We start from the raw sequence: 25,985 nt of genomic DNA on the forward strand, positions 1-25,985 counted from the left end.
TAACTAGCCATGTAATTTTCATTTATTAAAACAGTCAACAGTACAGAACACACAACAGAATTATTTTTCTCACTTTTTTTTTTAATTTTCAGGATTAAAAACCCCAATGATACAGATGCAGAGTAAAGCAGAAGGAAACAGATGTCAAATCCAAGTTTATCTGCAGTTCAAATGAGGCATCCTGGTATCACAACACTGAATTGTACAGATGGGTAAAGCATGGATGGCCAAAAGAAAGAAGAGACACTGCACAGAAAAATAAATTAGTAACTCTTCTTCACCTGGCTCCTGCCACTCCCCCTTCAAAGGTATAAATGAAACTAGAAATCTATTTGCAAAATACATTTGACATTGAGCAAAATTAAAGAACCATCCAAATTATTTTGATATAAAGTTTACTTTTAAGGATACATTGCAGTTCAATTTAAGATATACAGGACAGGAAATTGTCACAGGTTTACAAGGGATATGAGCAGCACTGTATCAATGAACAACACAACATACAGAAGTGTTCAGAAACACAAAATATCATTAGATCCAGCAATTATGTTAACATTCCTATTCCAGGCCCTACAATAAAGACTTAAATCTTCTTTATAGGATTAAAGCCTTGAAGAGAAATAAATATGCATACACATGCACACAATTCTTCAATGAGACTGACATATTCAGTGGGACTGACTGCATTAAATTGATCCCTTACATTTAAAAACAACCTAAACTAAAGGACTAATAGGATTATCACACATCTACTCATGACAAGTAGATCACTACGTTCTTACCCCCATTAGCCCAACATACACACTGTTAGCATAAAATTTACTCGCTCTTCAGCACATGCTCAGCCCCTTCTACGAACCTGAGCCAGAACAAAGCTCATCAGCGTGCTCTGCTGCACAGGTGGCATAGGCAATGTCTCTGACCACCACCCCTTCCTTTGCCTTGGGAAAGGTGCAAGCCCTGCACTGTACTTCAGCCTCCCAGTGATGGCAGGAGCAGCATTTCACTACTGCAGTACAGCTTTTGAAGTCTTTATTCAAGCAAAGCCAAATTGAGTTTGCAAACATTTCAGTTGAGCAAGATTTGTGTGCTTTGACAAAATGCCTGAGTGCACATGTCTCTGGGTCTAATCACAACCTTCTTTTTAAAAGCAGCTATTTGTAAATTAACTACTAAATAGAGGCCCATTCAAATAGTGTGGACTTCTACCACAAAGCAAACTGAGCTGGGACTCTTGCAAGCAGCAGCACCCTGCGGATCTCCACTATTTCTTCAGTGTATGGTCTGGCTACTGGACATAACCTGAAGAAGTGGTAGACCTTTATTTCTTTTGGACACCCAGAGAAGCAAAAATCTTTTTTCACTGATAAAAGGACTACACCTTGACATGGTTTGAATTTTTAATTAAGTTTTGGGTTAGTTCTGGTCTCCACATCAGACAATTCATCTGTGTTCAAAGCAACCACTGAAAAATTAGCTTGAAGTTTTGTTCTAAGAAGTAGTTCTGATAGAAGAACTTATTCAGGATATGCTGAAAGTCTTACTGAAAGTGCATATTAACTCTGTAATAAATATTAAATATTCAAGTAATCCTCAAGTCACACATGCTCTGTCAACTGACTTGCATGCGTAATCTATTTTAAACCAAAACAGTCATGTCCTGTAAAGCTCTAAAGGCAGGCCTGTTAATTATACAAGAATGAACTGTGACACCTGAGACAGGTGCACAAAAAAATATTTCTGAAGACTTAACAGATCAGAACAATAGATAAGTATCTTGGACAATGCCCTACTCCGAACCAAAATCCCTGCTCTAAAAGCTTCATCATCCTTACAGCACAGGTGCCTTCTCGACTCCATCAAATGATTTCAGTACTAGCACAGCAGAAAACAAATGTCAGAAGTAAAGATACCATTTTCTTTGCCCTTTCATAATCAGTGTTTCTGTTCTAAACACTTCCAGTCTGACATCAGTCACTGACCACAGCACCTCGAAAAGTGCCTTGCCAGCACTGTTTCCAGTGGGATTTTCACCATTGCAGCAAAGCACCTACAAGCTGGTAGCCCTTCAACTCTGGTGAAGCTTGGGACAGCAGGAATTTGTGTTTTGTTCACCAAAAAAGAAAAGATACAATTCCCAGCTCCACAACTGTTAAATATAATAGGACTGTAGTTTCCCAAAAAAAGGAGCTACAAGATTGACAGTCTGCAAACCCTATTTACAACTCCTCTTAGTTTTCACCTACAAGCATGCTGTAAGACATCAAGTCACATATGCTTCCTAACACTCTCCTCCCTGCTGCTCCCCATCAGGATATATACAGAAGTCTGCTGTGCTTCAGGCATGCCAGGAGAACAGCAACAGCACCAGTGAGCTCAGCATTCAGCAACTGCACATTAGGAAGAGAAGTGACAATCAAACAGCATTTAAGTAAACTGAATCTGTAATAACAAACCATATGAATAATTATTCAAGAACACACACTTCAAGTATTCTGCTTCAAGTAGCTACTAGTTTACCCGCTTTTCCTCTCCCACTATCTACAGAAAGACCAAGTCCTCAAGTCCTCAGAACAATTCTCCTGGGAAGGTTTTACACCTAAACTATTTACAGGTGACTTCTACTGCTTTAGGAAGATACAAGCAAGACTAAGATGATATGCAACAGACAAAGGTCTGCATCAGCCACATGGAACCCTTAGCCTTCTCCTGCATTAATGCCTGTCTTCATCTTCCTCGAACTTACAGGCACATCTGCATTAACATCACATTAACAGCAATCTCTTCGGACAGAAGAAACTCACAGACCTGTTCTTCCTCCTACTCTATTAATCCTAAACTTAAGTTCCATTTCTTGTCCCTCTGCTAATACTCTCAGCACCTAGCACCCCTTTGTCCTATTTCATGAGGCAAGAGCGAGCAGCAAATATCTAAAGGAAATTTGAATTCAAGAAACTTGAGTTCATACTCAGAAATACCTAACCAAAGCCCTGAGTTACAATCATCACATCTCTACTCAAATAAATAGAACAGAAGGACTAACAACACAGTCATTACTCTGCACACACAATATAAATATTTGTTAAGCCTGAATAGATCTCTTTTGAGGTAGATATATACAGTACAAAATATATTCAGGGTCAAATGCAAACATCATGCATATTTCATCTTCTCATCTTGTCCTGCAGGAAACTTTGCAAATACATTATTTCTGCCTCAGAGGCATTCTATGCAAGTTGCTCTGAGGTTTGAGCTCTAAGACAATTTGTAGCTGAGAGACCACTGAAACCCTACCTGTACATTTAATACTATTATGGAGTTTCAGTTTTGGCCATGCAAGAAGTACATGAACAAGATTCAGCTATGGAAAAAAACACAGGTATGTTAACTTCGCAAACCAAACTGCACTGTTCAAAATCAGCTCCAACAGTTCAATCAACAAGGTACAATCCAAATCCTCTGCTGGTGTTTTCAAAATTATATATTCGAAAGTGGAACTTCAGTTCCCCAAAATTGCTCTGCATGACTTGTCCCCCCTTGCTGGAACACAAGGGGAAAGGAGAAAGACTGGAAGACATACCCTCCACCCTCCCCAGGAAAAAAAAAGGATGCTGTTTAAAGGAAATGTGAAGAACTAATGTAAACCCTGCACCAAACAGCAAAATCAGCTCAGTCTGCTCAGAACTTGACCAAGGTTCACATGGAAGGTTTGCAAACCCTTAGGTAAATTTGTCCTGAGTTCAGAGTTGTGACAAACAAGCAAGATGGTTTTGTATTTTTGTGCTGTCATACCACGATGGCAGACACAGGATAGGATAACAGGTTAAATCCAGGGAGTTGTTTTTCTTTTGAATAAATCATCTGTAATGATAATCCATTCTCTTATAAATAGCTCAAAGATTAATACAACTTAATAACTACTGAACAATTATCACACCAACAGTTGCTTTATGAAGATGATCAAGAAGTATCTGTTAGCCGGTCACTTTTTTCTTTTAAATCCAATATAAGCAGACTGTAGGGCTGCCGTCAGCTGGTCAATTAAGTGCTCAGAAGTACCAACATATGACTGCATCAGCTCAAGCATGTGGTCATGTTTTGTTGTGAATCAACACAAATCTGAGTATGACTACAAAGAGTTAGCTGATGCCTGCCCGCCCACGTGAGCACTGCTTACAATTTCTCTCAAGTGGTCAAAGGCTGGGGAAATTCCTCCCCTGTAGCCGCGTGGGTTCTGACTGTAAGCATAACATTTGGGTCCAATTTAAGAATTCACTGTACGTGGCCAAAATCAGATTCATTATTTAGGTTTTAAGCAGTCCCTCATCAAATCTGGTTTTCGAAAAACACCCACTTTGCCACATCTGTCCATATAAGGAGCATCTGGGTGAGAGTCTTCCCCACAGATCTCAAAGGATGAAATAACAAGTGACCAGCAAATGAAAGAAAAGTCAGATATGCCTCAACATGAATTCAGACTGAGTTATGATCCTCATAATCTGAGGACTGAATATTGTCCAGATTTCCAAATTAATACCAGAAGAAATACACATTAATACATCAATGCAACCATGTTTAAAAGTAAAATAAAGAGGTCCAGAAGGAGAGTTTGGAGCCTAAAGAGGAAGTATATGTCAAGCCTTTCCATCTCAGGCCCAAAGGACAGTTAGAATATTCACAGTGTAAAAACAATTTCCCCCTGAACAGCAATATCACATCTTTTTTCCTCCAAGTCAGTCAGAGGTAGTGTCTAAAACAGTGTAATGAATACAACAGCAGCATCCAGCTGAGACCAGCTATGCCTGAGGTGGCCAAAGAACGAAAAGGTCTTGGCTGCTCTGGTAAAACTGCTACAGAAGGATCAGCAAGGATCCTTGGTTTAAGTCCTTGAGTTAAGAAATAAGCAAGATGCATACAGGAAGACACGGTGAGTCTAGTCACCAGGGAAACACACAGTAATCGGGTACATCTGCTTCAGAGGCCAGCCTCTTGTTGGCAGGCAGACAACACTCTGTACTGCAGCAGATGTGTGCATAACTTAGTCAAACATGTAGCCACAAAAAGCCATGCAGCAGCACTCAGACAGTACTCTGTGTTCCACTCAGATCCACACACACACCCAGAGAAGAAAACCTTCTGTGTATGATTTTTAACCGTAACTCTTCTACAAAACTTCGTTTGAAATAGAGATTACAGTAGGTTTCATGTAAAACGTTTAGCATAGCACAACGATGTTCACAGAGGAGTATAAGTGGGACACATCAGGATTTAGATGTAGATTCATCCTCTTCTAAAAGAAGGTCATTTAATGCAATAACTGTAGCAGCAAAGTCAACCAGCTCCACAAAGTCTGATGTAATTATGTTCACGCCCATAACACCTGGTTTCTGTGCTTTCACCCAATTCAAAATCATGGGCAGGTTCCTAAAGAAAATAAAAGCGAAGATTAAACATTTTAAGAGACACTCTCCTTTATAAACACTTATGTTGTATATAGCATGTTGTTTGCAATTTATGTTATCTCACATTTGTGATTGGGTCTTCACTGCCACCAAAAACATCATCAGGATGATGAGTGAAGTGTTTAACATAGTGCACTGTCATTAGCTGTGTAATAGGAATATTGGTCAGTCACCAATCCAAACTACCAGGTGGACAAAATGAAGTTTGTCAACTTCATTTTCACCTAGCAAACTCTGTTGTAGTGCAGCATCAACTCCTGAAGCAGTTTAAGTCCTAGTCTGTTCTTGCAATTTGCACCAGAAGCTGATCTCAGACTTCAGCATGGCACAGGACAGTGCTCTCCCTGGCCCAAGGTGTCTGTCCCCATGCCCACCTTTGCCTTAAGGCAGGCAGGAAAGAAGTTGTTGGGGGCAGCACACAGGACATGTCCACTAAACACCTTTCAGCCTGCAGACCCACCCAGAACAACAGGATGAGGGAAAGCAAAGCTCAGTCCAGCCCTCTGGAGCTCAGCTCCAGCTGAGCATCCCACCACACATTATTGCAACTGTGGAAGGGCAAAGTGTGCCAGGAATTGTTTCAGCTCTGCAGTGGAGAGAAATTTCAGTTATTTCTTGGACAGAGTGCAAGTCAGGAGTCTGCACAAGTTCTTTTGTGCTCTAATATTCAAATCCCGGGGTTTCCAACACAAAGACAAATGACTAAGTATATCAGAATTATTTAAATTAGTGTTGTAATATGCATACATTAAACAGGAAAACAGCAGGCACAAGGATTAATTAACAGCATACGGATAAAACAAACACCTCACTGCTCTTGCTCCAGAAAAAACAAACTTCAAGAACTAAAAGAAGAAGGAAAAGTAAAGGAAGACCTGCTGCTTATACTAAGTGTCAATACAGACTTTTGTCAGCCAAATGCAAATGTTGCTCATTTCCCCTTTAGAAAGAGCTCAGGAACACTTCAATATTCATACTTGGGCAAAGTTTCTGTATGAGAAAGCTGACATCTACATAATTGCCAAGGCAGATTTGTGCACACAGATTAGCCTCCATGGATAAATGCACAGGAGAAATCATGCTTTAGCAGACCGTGGCCTCCATTTTAAGTTTTCAGTTTACAAGTGGTAACAAGGGGATAGGGTGGGAAGGAAGGGATCGAGCTAATCAAGGCTTCCTGCTTCTCAGTGGCTAAAAGTCTACGTTGGTGCCAAAATAAAATCACTTGAAACAATACTGCTCACTCATTCCATTAAATTAAATTCAAAAATTTAAAAATAGAAATTCAGTGTGATCTTGCTGACTTGTAGTCATGAGACAGCAGTATATTAAGCACACAGCTCCAAAGTAATAAGATATCTATGGTCTCTGCTAAGTATTCCCACGAACCACATGTATTTACATTTGTGCAACTTGTGGCAGCAAGCAGCAGTCTGAAAGCACCTGAGCACCACCTAGTGTTTAATGCTGAACACACTGGTACGAGCCAAGGACAAGCTGAAGAGGATACCTGAATATGTTGTGGCAAATACCTTGCATATTTTATCATCTCTTTCTAGACTCATGTCTCTAGACAGGAAGGAGACAAACCTCTATGACTTACGCTTTGCCTGGAATTTCCTTAGTTTTGTCTGCAGCTTGTGTGATTACAAAAAACCACAACACTTGCTCTTTTTAGAAAGATTTTTTAAGAAAAGCAGTGACACTGACTTTTGTCTCAAAATAATCATACTGTAATTACTGCTAAAATGAACAATAATTCACCCAAAAAGGGAACATGAACTGGCTGCTGCAGACGTGGGTGGGTGTTTATCTCAGTGCTTACTATGAAGCTCAGTTGCCAAGATAATTACAATGACAGTCACAACAGAGCCCATTAAGGCGGTTGCGCCCACCTACACAAGTGTAATTTAGAACTTAATATCATTGTTGCAAAATAATTTGCTAGTGACATCAAAACAGGCACCAGCAAACACCGAGACAGGAGACTGGATCCCACCAGGACTGTTTGAGTTTTGCTGAGTTGCAGCAACTTTTGGCCAACAGGCTACAAAGTAATAGAGTAAAGCAAAACCACATAGACCCTGTCCCATTTATGCTGTTAACACTATCAAAAGTCACTGCCACTCTGCACTACATACAGCCAAACCCCTTTCTAGTTATCTTACTAATAAGGAAGTTGTACAATGGTCAATGGTAAAAGCAAAGTCAAACTTCACATTTATTTTTTGGTAAAACCCCTGAGACTAATTACTGCCCCATCTCATACTGCTCCATGTCAAGACCTGCATTTTCTCCTGGAGGAAAAACCTTTATTCCCTTCCCCTCACCCCCAAATTCAAGTTTTAAGTTGGAAACACCAGGTGCATTTCATGGAATTTCATGGAATAACACTCAAAAAGCAAATTTATGCTTACAGTATATGCACATCTTTTTACTATGTCATGATTTTTGATGACTGCAAATACCTCACTCCAGCAATGGTGATGAAGCACGACTGCGTGCTCTCTAGGTCAGCAAATTTTGCTTTTATGTAAACATTACAGTTCCTTGTTTCATCACTGCCACTTTAACATGAAGTGTTTTAAGTCAAGAACCCAGAAATCAAGACAAGTCCTTACCTATGAACGAGTGTGTTCTTCAGACCACGGATTAGATGTCGTGCAATAGTTTTCACTCGAGGAGTAAGAATTGCTTGAGAAACATGAAAAGTCCCATAACGACTTCGTTCTTCGAGAGTGGTCTCCAGGAACTGTATGAGTTTGTGCACGTTGGTTGTATTAGCCCACGGTGCTGGCATTTTATTCCCTGGCCATAGAAAGGGAAATTCCCGACACAAAGGGTAGTGGTAGAAAATAAGAACCTAACAGAAACAAGAAAAAGTAGAAGAGACAGTTACAAACTAAAGACAGTTCTTAACTATTTTATTTATAAACAGCATGGTGCACTGGTTAATGCTTACGCATTACTGCTAGAGCTAGCATAGCAGTGAAACAAGAATTAAGCAAAAGAAATAATTCCTCCTGAGTCATGACTGCCAAGAAATTTACCAACAAGGGATGGAGATCATTTGGATTATCTTTGAGGACAAGATTGCTTTGGGCTTTACAGGTCATCGGTTTAAAACGAAAGAGTGGCCAGGAGCATAATGCCATGTCATTCAATGCATTTCACTTGAGAGCTTTTCAAAGCACTGTCAGAGACCATAACCATCAAAGTTAAGGATTTTAGCTATCTTGCTATCTCCTACATCACTCCTAAACAGCTGAAGCACACCAGGCCATCCAGCATTTCACTCTCACTTACTGAACGTTGTTGAAGTCAGTCTTTCTTTAAGCAAAGCCTCCTCTAAATCAGAGGTCAGTATTTTATACCTTCAAAGTATACCTTCAAAGGTTCTCTACAGGAGGTCTGCACAAAGGTGCAACACTTACCAACCAACCTTACAAATGATTCTTTTTTGGACCCTAGCAGACTTGAGACAAATCACTGAACAGCATCAATTCCAAGGAATTCCTCAAATTGCCACCTATTTTATAGTTTAAGAATTGCGCAGTCACTGAAATCCTGTTTTCTTAGTCTTCATGTACATATGTGGGCAGTTACCAGAGAGAACAATCTGTGATAAGAGTCCTGACACTATAGATTTGGATGGCCATAAAGGAGCTAGGAAGTTCTACAGCCTCTTCTAGTCATGATAGAGCTTACATGCTTTAAATTCACGAAGACAACAGTTTATCATATCCTTAACTAAAGTCAGCACAAGTTCCTTCTGAGAAGGAAACCATTGGTACAGAGCACAAGACCTCAAGAGGTAATATCACTGAATTATTTAAGGAAGATGCTTAGAATCAGGACACAATCTAACTATACCACGGATGTAGATTCTACATCAAGGAGTCTCTAGAAGGCTTTAAATCAGCCACCAGCAGTGTCCTCGGGCCAATACCACTGAGAGGGAACCCCACTCAGCCTATTTCTATCTTAACCTTTTGGGTTTCAAAAACATGACAGATCCTTTGCCCACCTGATGCTTCTTCTCCCACATGTACTGTAACGTCACATATTCTACACACTCAACGGAACAAAGTTTGGATCCAAATGCTGAGCGGATCCTGTTGATCAAGAAGAAGTGATGGCCATCATCCATGGCATAGAAGTGGTTGAAATCCAAGAAGATGACTTCCTTGGGGTGCTGGTCAAGAAAGGTGTTAATCTCCATCAGTCCATCCCACACTTTGATGCCAAACAAACCATGTATGAAGTAGATCTCATGGCCTATTTCCCCAGGTTTGGAAGATACACGAAGATCGAAGTAGCGGATCCCACCTTCTAATTGCTCTTTGAAAGTCAGGTTTTGCGTCACCGACCATTTCTTCATAATCTTTTTAACCAAAGAAATTTTGGCCAAGCGTTTGATGGCTGTGGCTTGGTCTGGTCCCACAGGAGATTTCTCATCAACCCAGTAGCTGAACGAATCATGTGACCCTGGAAAAAAAATCCACAGAATAATGACTTTAAAAAAAAAAAAAACTTTGACTCTCCAACACATAGCCCTTGTAACATAAAAAAGGTCATAACTGCATGACAAGGCCACAGAAGAACCCTGCTCAACTCTGGGTCTTTCAGAGTATCCTTTCACACTTCAGTTTTCCCTAACTGAACAAAAAGAATGCTTAAGGTTCTCAGAGTCTGAACTGTGTTCTTGTGTGAACAGCAAACACAGAAGTACTCTGAACATCGTAACCATAAATATTAGTGATAAAGGCACACTTGCTTCCAAACTCCCTTCTCCATTTATAAGCTCTCAAGCTGCCTCCAGGGATCTACCAGGCTCTGGGAAGCTTTGGTCTAAGATGGGACTCCACTGAAAGAAAGCAGCAGTAGACTCTCAGACTTAATTTTCGTTCTGCCTGGTAAATCCAATCATGACCTAATACAAAGTACAGAGAGATACATACAAATGTGCTTCACCATGCCTCAGTTTATCCCCAAGACAGTAAATGAACAGTAGTTTGAGTGCCCAAAGACTGGTTTAACTTAAAGGTCAAGCAACAGAACGCAAGGTAAAACTAGTTACTGCGTTGTTAGACACCAGACAGGTTGATCAAGCTGATGAACTTCTGTTCAACCTGGCAGTGCCTTACAGTGACCAGAGATATGATGAATAGAAAATTTGTCGAAAAGGAAACCAGTGATTCAATTTGTCAGTGCCTGGAACATAACCTGCAGCCTTGCAAAGAAACTGCACCTGCAGTATAAAATTTGTGCTTACTAGGAAAAACCCTCCAACTCAAAAATCAATAGTGATTAAAAAACAAAGCTGACAAGTATCAAACCACTCCAAAATAAGAGCTTCAGAGACAAAGAACTATCCCTAGCTGAGTCAAGTCAGTGACAGAGCAAAGACTGCCCAGTTACTCTTTGCTCTGCATCAAGGTAGCCAAAAGCAAATGATGGGCAAAAGCTGAGCTACCCCAGACAGGTGTTGACCAGGGATTTCTAACCATTGACACCAGTCACCATTCCAGCCAAGAAGCTGCAACTGGTCCAGGTATGAGTTTTCTGTGAAGCCTCCGCCAGAAAAAGTTACAGGAGCTCTAACACCCCTGCTTCCCCTTTTACTTTCAAGACAGCAGCGAACGGCTTTCCCATGAAGCCAAACCCCACCTGCTTCCTGCATGCCCACTTGGCTGCAGGGCAGGGAAAGCATCTTCGCCCCCTGCTGCCACAATCAGATCCTCTTCCAGCTGCCTCAGGGCTACAGTAGCACTACACCATGCTGCCTGCAACCTCCTGTCCTGCACAGATCAGGGCTCTTCTCCCTGCTCCTGTAAAGCTATTTTCTTCCAGAATTTCCTCCTCTACCTCAGTCTACAACTCTTGAAAAAATAAAATCTTAATGGTAGTTCAGGACAACAGTTGGTGCCTTCATAGCCTCCTTTACCCAAACTTGCTTGCAGTACAAGTGTTCACCTGAAGACTGATGCATTTTCTGCCATGCAAGATCAGAGCTGTAAATGAGATTATGATCTCAGTTGGATTACCTTTACAGGATTTTTTAATCCAGATGGTGGAAGAGACTAGGAGCAAACCAAACATCAGTTCACAACAAGCTGAAACGCATTCTTTCTGCGTAAATTCCAGCTAGTTTGAAAGTTCTCAAAAGGAACTGCGAAGTTTAGTTTTCAGGCTTTACAAATGAATACTTAAGAAATAATTCCTAACTGACTCCTCATGTATTATTCCCAGTCTTTGTAAAAGCATACCTCTTACGTGGCTTTCCATTCAGTCATAGAGAACAAGTGACAAGTAACAAAAAAGCTGTTTTAAAAAGGTGTCAGCTTAAACTATTTAGCTACCTGTCACAATAAAACCACATCAAAAAGTAGCTGTCAGTTTGCAAGTGCCAGTTTTTTCCACCCCCAAATGCGTAACAGAACAAAAACTACACTACTAATACAGGATTAGGCATCTAATGAAGACATTTCAGACGATGCCATATAAAGGCTTGCTTATAGTGGAAGCTGCAATTCACAGACATTTGTGTTTCATATACCCCCCTGCTCAGCAGAGTGAGCCTTTCCATCTTCTGTGGCATTTGAAAAATAGACTTAATTTGCACAGGGCATAATTGCATTAGGCCTCCAACTAAATCGCTTGGCACTTTTCTTATTTCGAGTTCTTAATTCATTTTAATTTCTTCCTTTGTTTAAGTCCCTGTAGAAATTTGGTTATTACGTTACACTGAAAAGAAAGTGTTTCTTACGGCTTTTTTTGAAGTGACACTGTACAACAGCCTCCAGAGGATTCTGGCTGGAGAAGTCACTCACTGCTCTGCCCCTCAGACACCATCACTGTCTGATAGATATATATGCCATATGAAGGAAAGGAATGACAATTTTATCTGACACCAAATATGTTGTTGTCGTCAACCCTTACGGAGTTGTCTAAGCAAATCTCAGCCAAGAAACAGTTTGTTTTCTGAAGTCTGATCACATATTCTTATAGCTACAAAAGCTTCTTTCCATTGCAGATTGCTACACTTACGGCACAGTTAAACATACAAAAAGAAGATTTCTCCTTGCACTACCGCATAGTTCTATTCTACTTAGAACTGTAAAAAGCAAGAAAAAAGGAACCAATTGCACAGTGCAGCTTTTTCAGTACTTCAGCTATTTGAGAAATTGAACTATGTGACACGCTTCTTATTTGAGAAGATCCTTAAATCTCCTGTACTGGGGCTCTTGAAAAAAAAAAAAAAAAACAAACACCTAGGAAATAGGACTTACTTACAGTGAAGTCAAGACATACATAAAAAAACAAGTAGAACATGAGGTGGAGCACCTAACAAACAAGCTGTCCTTCTGGATAGAGGACCACCTCCTGAGCAGCACAGGGCAGCATCATCTATCTAGAGGCTGGGAAGACATGGCAGGAGTTCAGGTTCTTCAGTCACCATTTAGAGAAAGCCAGCCACCAACTGAAAGAAGTTTCTAGGCCAAGCACGTAGCATTTTTAGTTCAGTAACAGAAAAACATGAACTGGAAACCTGAAGCAACAGTACTGGATGCTGGTTGCGATGAGAGGTAAGTGGGGATTCACGTCATCCACCAGGCCCTTCTTTAATTTAAGATCATTGAGTTATGTTACCAGCTGAGCCACTGGCTTTTAATATAGCTTAGCTGTGATGTTGAACTACATGCTAAGCTGATCATATCATGATGTCAAACTAATCCTTGCTCTCCTTCTCTCTACACCTGAACTACACAGAAGACCGAGCCATTCTGTAGCCATGCCATGAGCCAGGCTGGTTGCTGTTCCAGCATTATTTCTCCTTGAAAAATCATCATGTAAGAACACCAATCCTGAAGAGTTTCAAAGGCAAAGCCTACACCAGAAACACAGAGCACACCACCTCCATTTTGTGAGGAGCTCAGTTTCATTAGACCTGCTAACCACATTCTCAGCTAAGGTCTACTCCAAGGATATAATAAGATGCCCTGATGCTGCAATTTGTACAACATCAAAGGGGATGGCAGTTGCTGAGTAGAGCAAGAATCCAACTCCCACTGTAGCATGCACAGACAACTCTTTTCTATGCATAAGTCTTCTGCATTCAATGTTCCACCCACACTGTGCATCTCCCCAAATTATACTGACCACTTTCTCAAGAAAGCTTGAGAAGTCCCATCAGCAAAGCATTTCAGATGATATGCAAAATATTAAATATACATTACACACTGTTATTGATTCAATAAATCCATTCCTTCAACCTGCTGATTATGAACAAAGCAACCAACAAACCCAGGCGCTCCCTACTTCCATTTTAGGCTGATAAATCAGAGAACAAAGAAGAGTTGAGAACCTTGTCTACAGCTGTGCTTTAAGTGAATGGAGGCCAAGTCCCCCACTCCGAATTGCCTCAAATGCCAATTTATTTCACATGCAGCACACTGAAGTCACTCAAGGGGAGTCACTGTACGTGACGATGGGTTAGCGTTCAGAGTGAATCGGCTTGGGAAGGTTTGCAGTGATACAGCACCAGTCCTGTGCTCACCTTCCAGAAACCACGCTAGGAACAGGAAGTAAATAGGGGACGATTTTCCATTTTGCTTCTAACAGGCCAAAGATGTGCAGCACACAGAAGCGAGCTCACCAACCAATACCTTAAATTTAAGCACGAAAGCGTCTGTACATTCAAAACAGGAACAAAAGATGAACTGCAAATCTGCTGGCAGCTCCTACATCAGGGTAAGAGAATGGCTCTGCTCTGTTCAGGTTTAATTTCTTCCATCTGACAATGACTGGAAGCTTCAAGAACAGCAGTCACATCAGATGCCTGTCTATTTAACTATCAAAGGCTATGATATGGTTAGAACAGTACTGAAGAGGTATCTTCCAGACACCAGATTGTTAAAATGATGGATAGCCCTCTTAGTTTTATCTTAGCAAATGCAACTGTGGATTAACTTCTATGCGTATCTTTAAATCCCTTTTTATTCTCCTTACGCTAATTTCTGAATTTAATTGTATGCTAAATAGATAGCTACTCAATTCAATTTGTATGTTAAATAGATTGTATTTCAGTGTTCAGGATGACTTTTCTGCTAAAGTGTTTGTGCTAATTGTTAGAAAGCAGCCTTTTATCATCACATCTGTAGCCAAGTCTAACTTCCCAGTGTCTATTTGTCATGCTACTTGGCCACAGATAGTCTAATTAACCCATGGTGTAGCTCAAACAAATGACATTAATCAACAAGATGTCATTAAGCCTTGAATTTCAACAGTTACTAGCTGTATTCTTGCATTATCTTCCGTTTCCACATCAGTACTTTCTCCACATACACTTGCAGTGCAGGGATAGGATTCAGCAGCACATCACCACCCCATGGCATCCTTTTACAAGCTTGTAAATTTACCTTCAAGGCATGTTAGAAGGATGAATACATGACACGCAAAATGCAGAGACCTTCCAGAAAAGGATATACTACTTGCACGCTGCCAGTTACTTGAAAACAAGACAGAAAGACTTGTTTATTTTAAACCATATTGACAGTTTTAACACTAGTTTCCCTGGTTGCAAGGCTGTGGACTAGTAATGGTGCTGCAGTTAAAGACACTTTCTGCAAAAATCTGGCTAGCAAGGAAACAGTAATGAAAGCAAAACAACAGGAGAATGCATTGTCAGAGTTTAACTGCATCAGGGTAATTTGTTTTGATCTCCACATCAGTGAAATATTAACATGATGAAAAATGCCAGAAAACCTCTCGTGTAATCTTAAACATTCCTAAGAAGCAAGGTCAACGTACTGTACCAACCTATTAGAAGCATTACAGGGTCATTTATGGGCAAAGAATCACCCTAGCTGTAGCTGACGCCAGACTTCTTAAAGCAAGCTTTGCTCACTCCCTGTACAAAAGTACATTCCCCATATATTACAAAACACCACAGATGACACAGAATAGCAAACATTACATGGGCAAGACACTTGGAAGCGCAGCAATCAAGTTTCAAAAAAACACAGGATGCAAACGCTAGCAAGCTAAGGCCCGCAGATGTTCTTATAAATCAGATGTCCTACGTGTGCCAGAATTGAGGGAATATGGGATGAAGAGAAGTGCCTCACAGAGCCCAGAAGTCCTCAGGATTCAGGTCATTAACAATCCAGATTTTCTAATCAAAAGATTAACATCTTAACAGCTCTTCACTAATGAAAAACAAATTGAACAGCTTGTTTTAACTTGCCCAGCAAAAGGACAAGAGGCAGGAATAATAAGCGTCCTATTGATAATTAGTGATCTAACGCTACTTAGATAAGTATATTTATATTTGAATAGAACCCTAGAATCCTTTAGATATTAATAATGTGGTCTCTTAGAGAGGACAAAGCACAGTACAGACCAAATCCTCTTAGGAAAACTTCCTCTCCCTGTCAAAGGATTACTGTGACTTCCTCCAGCCCCAGCCCTTTCAGACTGGGAGGCTGAGCTGGGCGGGGAGCAGAAGGTGTAAGAGAAGCCGCTTAAGGCCATCCCAAAAGCACTGTTGCACGTTTGTTTGCTTTTCCTGCAAGCAGAAGAGAATCCATTTGGCATTCATTTGACCTACCTTCCTTACGTTTTGTGCAATTTAGCAATGACTTCGCATATATCACTGGTAACCTCAGCTGTCTGTATTAGGAAAGCAGAAAGGGACAGTACCTCTCTACCACCTCAAATCCTCAATAGACACTCCTGCTCTGAAAAGAGCTGAATTCTATTCCTGTATTCCTCTTTTGTGACTATGCAGTAATGTGTAAATCAAGGGCTGCCATTCTCCCCAGAGAAGGCTCTTTGGAAATTTTTTCTTTTTTCATCACACAGTAGTTTTTTCCTCTTTTTAAATCTTTTCTGGAACAGCAGGCAAACTGAAACTTCCACACAATATTGAAGGAGAACAACAAACATTTATATTGACTTTGAAATTGATCTTCTGTTTCAAATAAAACTTGAGAATGCTCCACATTCATTTGCCAAGCAGCAAAGTCTCTCTGTAGGGAATAAATGTCAATAAAAAAAAGAGTTGGCTTATGAAATAAACAACCACAAGCTTTATGTAGTGTCTGGGGTGAGGGGTAAGCATGCAGAACAATTTGGTTTGGGCTAAGCAGTCAACCACGGTCCACCAAGAGGAGAAACGTGAAGACCCCAGACTTGCTTTTTAGCAGAACTTTTGTATAGGTGCAGGACAGTTATTTCACCACTTGCCACACCAGCTCTTGAACTAGGGATGTGCAAGGGAAGACCTGGTTACTTGAGAATAACAGAATAACTTCTAACACGTTCTCATTAGTACAGTGGCCCAGAGACATAATAGCCTCTCTACTAACAGTTGGAACTAGCTTCTACAGTCAAGTAAAAGGCCAATGTAGGGAAGTCACTTGTCATTTCAGGACAGGTTCATTCTGAAAATCCTGTATTTACAAATCATATCCAACATCACCATATTTATGCAGATGTTTTCTTGGAATGGTTATGTCCTCATTGATGGGTAAGTGCCAATTAAACTGAAAATGAAAATAAAGCTTGGTGAATCAGAACATTAACCTCCCATTTCCTCTTTGAGCTTTAACCCAACAGATGGCCAGTTCAGCTGATTCAATGATCCCTTTAATTAGGGCTCCAAAGGAGTACTGTTTGCAAAGGGGATGCAGTCTCAAGCTCACCACTGCTTCTCCCCTTGGGAGGCACATCCACATCACACACCAGTAGAGGAACAAAGACACAACATGACTGAAGCATTAGCAAGTTCAGCAGCTTGCCTCAGGGTCATGCAGGCAAGGAGAAAAAGAGATTGCATCTCTTCAGATGGCCAGTTTTAAATTAGAAAGGGCTGCTGCTGCTTCATTTTCTTTTATGAATCACTAATTCAGCTTGGCCAGCTAAAGGCAGGCTGCCCACAGGACTTTTGGTAACCACTTTGGACAGCAGATGTGGCCTGAGCCCACGGATGAGGCGATGGCAGCAGCCACACACATCCCCACCAGCTCAGGCACTCCTCACATGCCCAGCACGCGAGCACAGCAAGGCCCTGGCACCCCTGTGGCTGTGCTGTGGCACAATAGGGTCACCCCAGCACCTTGTCACCACAGGGAGCAGGCCCAGCTGGACCTCATTAGCACACCCACCATGCAGCCTGTGACTCGTTGGGGCTGAGACACAAGCTCAGCCTGTCAGGCCACTCACTATCAAGGCTGCCTGCTTGCTATGCCCAAGAAGCTCCATTCTCCAAGGCTGATCACTTCACAGGGCTTTGCTCATTCCCATCAAAAAACACCAGGTTTCTGCCTCAGGATTCTGGGGTGACCTTTCAACACAAGGTGGAAACAGGCATGCTGTGGTAGCAAAAGCTTTGGCCACACGTGTACTGACACACCCAGGAAATAACTGTGGAAGTTTATTGCATTCGAAGGTGATAGAAAGTTATGTAATTTAAAAAGCATATGTTGTAGGGAGGATCAAGCAGCTTCACTACTGCTGCAACTTGGAGCAGCAGATTGAGCTTTACTGTTCCAGGAGGCCAAGAACACATCTGTCCTCAGGTATCAGTGAAAAAGAAAGACACTCCAAAAATTGTTTTGACCCCCCAGTTAAATCTGTTTTAGACATATTTGAGCCAAGGTTATTTTGCATTAAAAAAAACACTTATGGAAATTTGAAACTCAGCTCTTCAGTCACCTACCCACAGCCCAGCATCCTTGGGGCAGTTCTCCACCCAACAGCCAGCCTGGTGCAGGCAGGGACTGAGCCATGCTGTAATTACTCCGCATCGTTCCAAAATGACATCCTGGCCATCCTCTCAGAGGCATTCACAGGAAGGGCTAATATACCAGCTGGGATCCCAGGGAGATGATAAAAAAGGCTCTGTGCACTGCCGACAGCAATTACTGAAGAGCTGCTCTATTTCTCCCCTGAGAGGCAGACTGCCTGCACACCCCAGTCCTGCAGCACACTCTGTCTACCATTACGTACAGCTCTACAAATTTTTATCTCAAAAACTGATTTTTGGTGGCAAAAGCTTTTACATATTTAAGGTCAATTTGAAACACTTTTTACCTACAGTAAGTTTTACCTACAACACTGAAGCATTTCTATTTCAAGAACAACGAAATCTTAGTGTAGGACAAGAACATTGGTGTGAACTGACTTTTTCTATCCCACATTTTGAAGCGTAGAAGTGTTTTACTTTTTTTCTATTCTACCCCCCCATCTCTATTCTCCAGAGGTTCAAATCGAAATTACTTCAGAGTCAAGTAGGTTCCTAGGCTTAATTTTTCCTCAATATCAGGTGTCTCACCAAAGTTACATGAAAGCAAACTGTTAACTATGCTTTCTAGATACAGCCACTGAACCTGTTCTTCTCTTCCTGCCTGTGTCTGTAGCACTACAACATATCAGGTTCTCCTCATTACCTCATGACAGCTGCATGCTCCAGCACTCGCCCCAGGGTTTGTCTAACCACAGGAGCAGCTGTCCTGGAAAGCTTTTCTGGCAGGAACCAGGTCTTCAAAATATCCCCCCAAACCACCATCACCATCAATACAGACAAGTTTTCCATCAGGCTGGCTTTCTAAAGGCACTCATTCACACTAACTAAACACATACCAATGGAAGGAAGTACGCCAAAAATCAGTCCTGTTTTTTTTTTTTTTTTTTTTTTTAAAAAAAAAAGGAGATGGACAGGAGATGGAAGGAGCATAAGAATGAAGGCAGGGGAGAAGAGAAGCATTTGGCTGCCTTGGCTAGATTATGAAACAGTCCCCGTAATTATTCTTGGTGCTCCTGCAAGAAAGGGCTTGCCTACCCTTACATACACTAGTAGATCCCTACCATAAATTTCCTCTAGAAGATAAGGGAAAGAATATCAGAACTGTGTGGAAAAAAACTCACAGCTAATCACCTTGTCCAGAATGGGCAATTAATCCACATTAATATACTTTGAACAAAAATTCCAAGTATGTCTACTTGGTATGACACAGCTCTTGATTATTTGAAGACTGAATAAACCAGACAGGATTAAATACATTACCACCAATGCGTAAAGGAAAATACAATTGCTACTGCTCTGCTCATCACCTTTATCCAGAACCTTAAAGGCTGGACTGAGGAGAAAACTCAAACACTGCTACCGTCAGCTAGATTGCTTCGCTAATGAAAACAGCGTATCATGGTCTCAGAAGGTGGATCTGGACACACAAAATGTGTTTTACCTGTTCTAATACAGGTGTTCATGTAAAAGCATGATGAAACTGGAAAGCTGTGCTGCATCTATCGGTAGCAGACTTCTCCAACTCTTAACAGTAGTTGGTTATGATGGTGCAAAAATTGCTTAGAAAGTCAAAATTGCTTAGAAAGTCAAAACAAAACTGTACAAAATCAATTATGCCACAGGGCAGCGAATTACTACCATGCAAGAAAAAGCTAGAAATAAGTAGGGCTTCCCCAGCAAATTCTTTAAAGAGCTGGTTTACTTAGAAAGCAGACCAGTAACAGTATTGTAGTTTTCTCTTATCCCATGTCTTAGAGAGAGAATAGGAAAATGAACAGATTAAGGGATGACCAAGCAAAACAATGAATGTCAGGGTTTTGCACTATTTTATAAGTTTCTTTAAAGCAAACTAGCTTGAAATTAAACAAACACTATACACATAAAATAATACACATCCTGCCAATGGTCACATTCACCATCAAGATGTTAAAGTGTTTGCTTTTAAACCTACATTCAAAGAAAATTAGTCTGGATATAATTAAGAAAAAACCTCTCGAATTTCACATACGGTCACAACTTGTTAAAGGCAGGTAATTTTGTTGAATATACTGTGTACATAAAATTTGGTGACATTTCAGTTATTTGATACTTGCCAATTTTTCATTGCAGATTTCTTCCCTTCTCACACTGCACATGAAACCTCATCTTTTTTTTCTTGGATCATACTGTGCTGGTTTAGAATTTAGTCTGTAATTTTTTTCCAGAGGAAAGAGAGAAGTCCAAACACACAAGCAGTGGAGGAAGACTCTGAATTTTTCAGTATTTCTCTGTTTTGAGCACAGAATTAAATCAGCATGTAAGCACCAAACTGGTGGACATAATAAAATACACATCTTAAACACACCTTGTTAGCAGATGGATCTAAGGATTGGGCAAATAACATATAATGGCTTTCTCTGTCCTCAGATAGCATGTTTTACAACATACTCAACAACTGTGGGAAACAGATCAATTTAGGTTGAAAAGGACTCCCAGAGGTGGCAGCTACTCTTAAAACCAACAGCTCCAAAGACAGAACAGTTGGCAACAAATAAAGAAGTAGAACTCTATACAAGACACCCTTAACTTCCTACAAGAGAGTTACTTAGACTGTATTGTTTTGATGCCATAGGCTGATTCAGATCTATGCAATTTCTTTTTATGTGTATATGATCAATTCTTTGATTTTGAAGAGTCTCATCCTGTACATTGTCCCTTAAAAAAACTCTTTATCTCCAAATACTGCATTTATGCAGAATGTAATAAAGTAAAAACACCAAACAATTGTTTTAGGGTTTTCACAACTGACTTTATTTAAAGTTAAAGCAATGTTTAGGGCTTCAACAGCTCCAGTGCCTTCAGAAGAATTGCATTTCTACTCCTATATACAAAAAGGGATTGCAAGGAGGGAAGGAAATGAAAATCCAGAAACAGCTGAGTCCATCACTGCTGCGGTAAAAACAACTGCATCCAGATATGGACAAAAGCAGGCCATGTCTGTCAGACGCACATGCGGATATTAAGCACATACGAACATGCTTCTCATTTGTGCTGAAGCCTACCTTTCACATCTCTTGAAGATGCCATTGGCCTTCATTGCTATTCAGCATCTATAAACAGATGGCTGAACTGTAACCTGTTCTGTACAATCCTTCCCTTTCATGCTGCTAGTAACATCACCTTGGATCCCGTAAAAGTTGCTTTGTCAAACACAACATCAAAAACGCATTTCAGCAAAAGAATCACTGAACTATAATTAATCAAAAAATTCTGAAGTGTCTACTCATTATACCTTCTTCTCCATCCTGCTCACAGCTTACAGGAGGTTATACAGAAAAGTGATAGAAATGCACCAACTTTGACTAAAAATGAAACCACACTGCAAGGTTTTCCAAAGAACACTACTGATTTTAAAATCAGCATGGTATTACTGAAGGAGTAACTCATTTTCTTGCTTCCTCTGCTACACACTTCATGCAAGCAGTACTGTACAACCACTGCTACTGTCCATCACTTAACCTTCTGCAACCAAAGTTACACAGCCTTTAAGCTGCTCTAGCAACAAAAAATTCAACTATTCACTCAAACTGAGGATGACTTCACTGCCAGAAGCTTCAAAATCTGCAGTCAGCCTGAACTTGATATGAACACTGAACTCCCTTTCAGTCCCGCTCACTGTTCAGATGTACAGGGCTACATAAAGTGTGTTTGCTACTGTCAGGTGGGAAAAAGGTGCTGCATTTCATTAAAACAAGGCCTTTTGAACTGTTGTAGTCCAGAAAATACAGTAGATGCTGCAGCATGTAATAAGAGAAACATATCCCTATCTCTAAATGCTTCCATACCATTTGCCTATCTCCACTGGAGCAGAGAAAGTCACTGTTTCTGAGAAAACATCTTCCCGTGCCCTCTACAAATGTACCTAAAGGCATTTGACAAGTTAAAGCACTAATATGAAAATCAAGCCTCTTCCACTAGTGACCAGAATCCAACATCCAACACCAGAACAAACTGCCTACAGTAGTCACACCTAAGATTTTCTCTGTTGACATCTACAAGCAATACTCAGTTCTTTTTTGCCACTTCAGAGTTCAGCCATACTCCTAAGTAACTTCAGTAGCATCCGTTGCTCTCAACTGTCAGTTGACCTGCCTAAACTGAAACTGATGACACTTGCCAATTTCTTGAACTATAAGCCCTGTGGAGCAACTAGGTGTTATTTTAAGTTCAGCTGGCAAAGCGGACAGATCAGTAATGCAGATGTAAATAAATCAGATGTAAGTAACTACAGTACTTTAATGTCTTCAGCGTAACATCATACATAGGCATCCTTTATGGTCATGCTGTATTCTTTTTCCTTGGACAAGCCATACGCAGGCTCTGCTGTAGGAGACGTTTTCATATGATGAACTATAACCTGAGTAATTTTCATGCTAGTCATCAGAACCTCCAGCTATTAGGTTCAATATAAACAACATTGCCCATCACTTGCATTTAAGCTCTGCTTGACAACCTAAGAAACCTTAAGAGAAACCTTAAAAAGAACCTCTCAAGGTCACAGCCAACTTCATTTTTATTTATTTATCTTTAAGGCCAGAGAAAAGAAGCAGGTCTACAGGTTGGAGATGCACAGCTGTTCTTACAGAAGATAAAGTTCTTCCTCCTTTCTTGCAAGGGATTAAGTTCATACTAGGCCTAACTCAAAAATAAGTGCTCGGAAATCAAACCAAACCTGGACAGCATCTTGGCAAATATCTTCCATAATTCTTGAATAAATGGGTACTCCACTCTTCCATGAAAAGCTTCCTAGGCAACGCACAATTCCAAATTATGTCAGAGTAGCAAAAGCATCAAGTCATAGTTTAGGGATTAACTGATGGAAGGGCTATTCAGGGATATGCGCAGCATTAACACACTTAATCCCAAAACCAGCTGCCCCATTCCACTTGGGAAATGCACTACCGAGAAAACAAGGCACTAACTTCTCAAGACAGGCCTTCTGTGTGTTTATTACAGCTCAAGCTAACAAGCACAAGAATCCCCAGCACAAGCAAACACCTCAGCCAGGCCTGAAGCGAGAGCACAACACCAAAAAGACTTGGCCCAAATACCTGCAAAACCTTCACTAAGGCGCAATGGGAATGCTGCAGGTGACTCTGCCACCTCTTCTGCTCAATCTCCACAACTTGGGTGAACATGCGAAGGAACCAGTGAGTTTCTAGGTAGTTCCTAGCGGGGAGTTCTAGTAGATTTCTACTCTGTTTTTACCTACTACACCTGCAAGCACCAGCTGTGAGCTACTTGGGAGCAACATCTCACTTCAGGCAGACAAAACAATTCCAGATAGCAGATTAGGCAATCTCCCTCCCCAACGGAGCAAGTGTTAAGTGAACAAAAATTAAACCAGCATTTTCCCACACCGTTCCCTTACACGAGGCCGGGAGGCTCAAAGCCGAGCCTCAGGGAAGAAAGAAAACCCAGCAGAGGGCCGCAAGACCCAGTACCCACGGCCACCCAGGCGAACAGGTCAACCCCGCCGCGGGAGGCCAGGTCAACCCGGCGGCACGGAGCAGCCGGCGCCCCCCAGCCCGTCCGGCAGCCCCATCGCCGGGGAACCGCGAAACCACAACCGGCCCCCCCCGGCCCCGTCCCATCCTCCCATCCCAGCCCGACCTGGGATGGCCAGGTTGGAGAGCGGGCAGGTGCGCAGCGCCGCCGGCAGCGAGCCCATCCAGTCCGCGTTGCTCTCCGCCATGGCTCCCGGCGCAGCCGCCCGGCGCCTCCGCCGCCGCCGGGCGCACTCCTTGCCGGCCGCCGGGCTCATCCCCAGCCGCTGCCGCCCCGAGGCGCCGCCCGGCAGCCCCCGGCCCGGCCGGGCCCCAGCGGCGAGGGGCGCCCAGGGACGGGGCGCGGAGCGGCCGCCCGGCCCCTTATGTAACAGGTGCGGCCCGGCACGGCCCGGCCCGGCCCGGCACACGCCGTCACAGCCGCCCCGAGCCGGCCATTGGCCGCCCGCAGCCCGCCCCGCCCCGGCACGGCGCAGCTCGGAGCGGAGCGGCACGGCGCGGAGCGGGGCTGTCCTAGGATGTGGGGGGTGAAAGTTAACCCGTGCCGGCCAGGGACACGGCCCCGGGGGTGCTTCCCGCAGCGCGCCTGCTGCACGGACTGTCCTGAGCTGGCTGGGACCCACAAGGACCGCCGAGCCCAACTCCTGGCTCCACGCAGGACCACCCAAAAATCAGCCCATGTGTCTGAGAGCTTTGTCCAAACCCCTCTTGACCTCCCTCAGGCTCAGTGCTGTGACCACTGCCCTGGGGAGCCTGCCCCAGTGCCCGACCACCCTCTGGGTGCAGACCCTTTCCCTAACCCCCAGCCTGACCCTCCCCTGTCCCAGCTCCATGCCATCCCCTGGGGTCCTGTCGCTGTCCCCAGAGAGCAGAGCTCAGCGCCTGCCCCTCCGCTCCCCTCCTGAGGGAGCTGCAGGCCGCCATGAGGCCTCCCCTCAGCCTGCTCTGGGCTCAGCAAACCCAGTGAAATTACTGTCACCATTGCTTTTCTTCTCTTTCTGCACCACCAAGCCAGTGAAACCAGCACAGTGCTTGCCCATGTCAGAGGACAGGGGGGATTAACAGTGCAATCTGTGACAGGAGACCGTGTCGTGTCAGCTGAGGTCTGAATGTCATCTTGCCGCAGGTGACACCACATGGGGGTTCCATGTTGGCAGCCACATGAAATTTCAACTCCTCTGAGCCAGCTGGCTCGCCTGTCTGTGTTGATCACACCAGCTGTGCATTTTTGCAGATACCCAAAGCTTTCTGTAACCACACTGCGGTGATACACTGCCGTGTGCTTGCTCACCTGCTTAGTGTGCACTCACACGTGGCTACCCTACCTATATGAGGAAAAGGCCATGAGCCTGAATTTGGATAGCCACTCTGCTGTAGCACCAGAAAAGCTACACCCAACACAGAGGGCCAGTGATGTTTTTACCATGTCCACTGGTTAATAAAAGTATTAGCTGGAGCAATGCACTTACTGTGCCTGGCAGGAGTCAAGGCTGCAGGAGCAAATCTAGGCAGTAGGATGCAGCAGCCTCCTTCCCTTCAGCTGCTCCCTCAGCTGTTCTACTCCCCTGGCAGCCTTGTGTGTGCACAGTCTTCCAGACATTTCTTTCAGCTGTCAGGTGAAGCATTTTGTCCACAATAATTTCTGTGTTTGCTTTGCTACATGAGATGGATCCTCAGAGATAATTTTTTTCTCCATAGCATTATTACGCATCTTTGAAGGATAACATTTTGTGAGCAAATTCTCTTTGTAACTACTTCTTAAAAATATCTGCAAACTTATTATTTCCATACTATTCGCTCAGGGCGTAGAGATGACTAGGTATATACAGCACTGAAGTCTACTCCATCATAAGCCAGTGAAAAACAATCCTTGCTCTAAAAGATACTTGTTCACTGTCGAATTACTAAAGGCTGAACACCAAGGGTATGCATTTCACAAGTCTTTTGTCTGTACTTTTTATAAAGATTAGCAATTTCTTATTTGGCTGAAAAAGTTCACCAGTTATTCATAGAATGCTTTCATTAACAGGTGGTACAACTGCTAATTAAACCATTTATGTTATGTATATATGAAATAAATGTATCTGTAAATACTTTTAAGTATGTATTTTCAGATAACACAACTGGAATCTACATATTTTCATAAATCTGCATTTTTCTTTTTTG

The 25,985-nt window shown here is 42.2% G+C and overlaps 1 protein-coding gene across 1 annotated transcript; it reads right to left on the reverse strand.

Moving 5' to 3' along the window:
* On the reverse strand, positions 1–24,177 carry PLCXD2 (phosphatidylinositol specific phospholipase C X domain containing 2). The gene is made up of 4 exons (XM_084533947.1): positions 23,926–24,177; positions 9,490–9,950; positions 8,084–8,325; positions 1–5,424 (listed from the first exon to the last, which is right to left on the reverse strand). Exons 1-4 carry the CDS (start codon positions 24,074–24,076, stop codon positions 5,262–5,264), a joined length of 1,017 nt encoding a protein of 338 aa, XP_084390073.1. The 5' UTR covers positions 24,077–24,177; the 3' UTR covers positions 1–5,261.
* Positions 24,178–25,985: the final 1,808 nt, after the last annotated feature.

Source organism: Aythya ferina (genome assembly GCF_964211825.1).
Source record: "Aythya ferina genome assembly, chromosome: 1".
Lineage (NCBI taxonomy): Eukaryota > Metazoa > Chordata > Aves > Anseriformes > Anatidae > Aythya > Aythya ferina.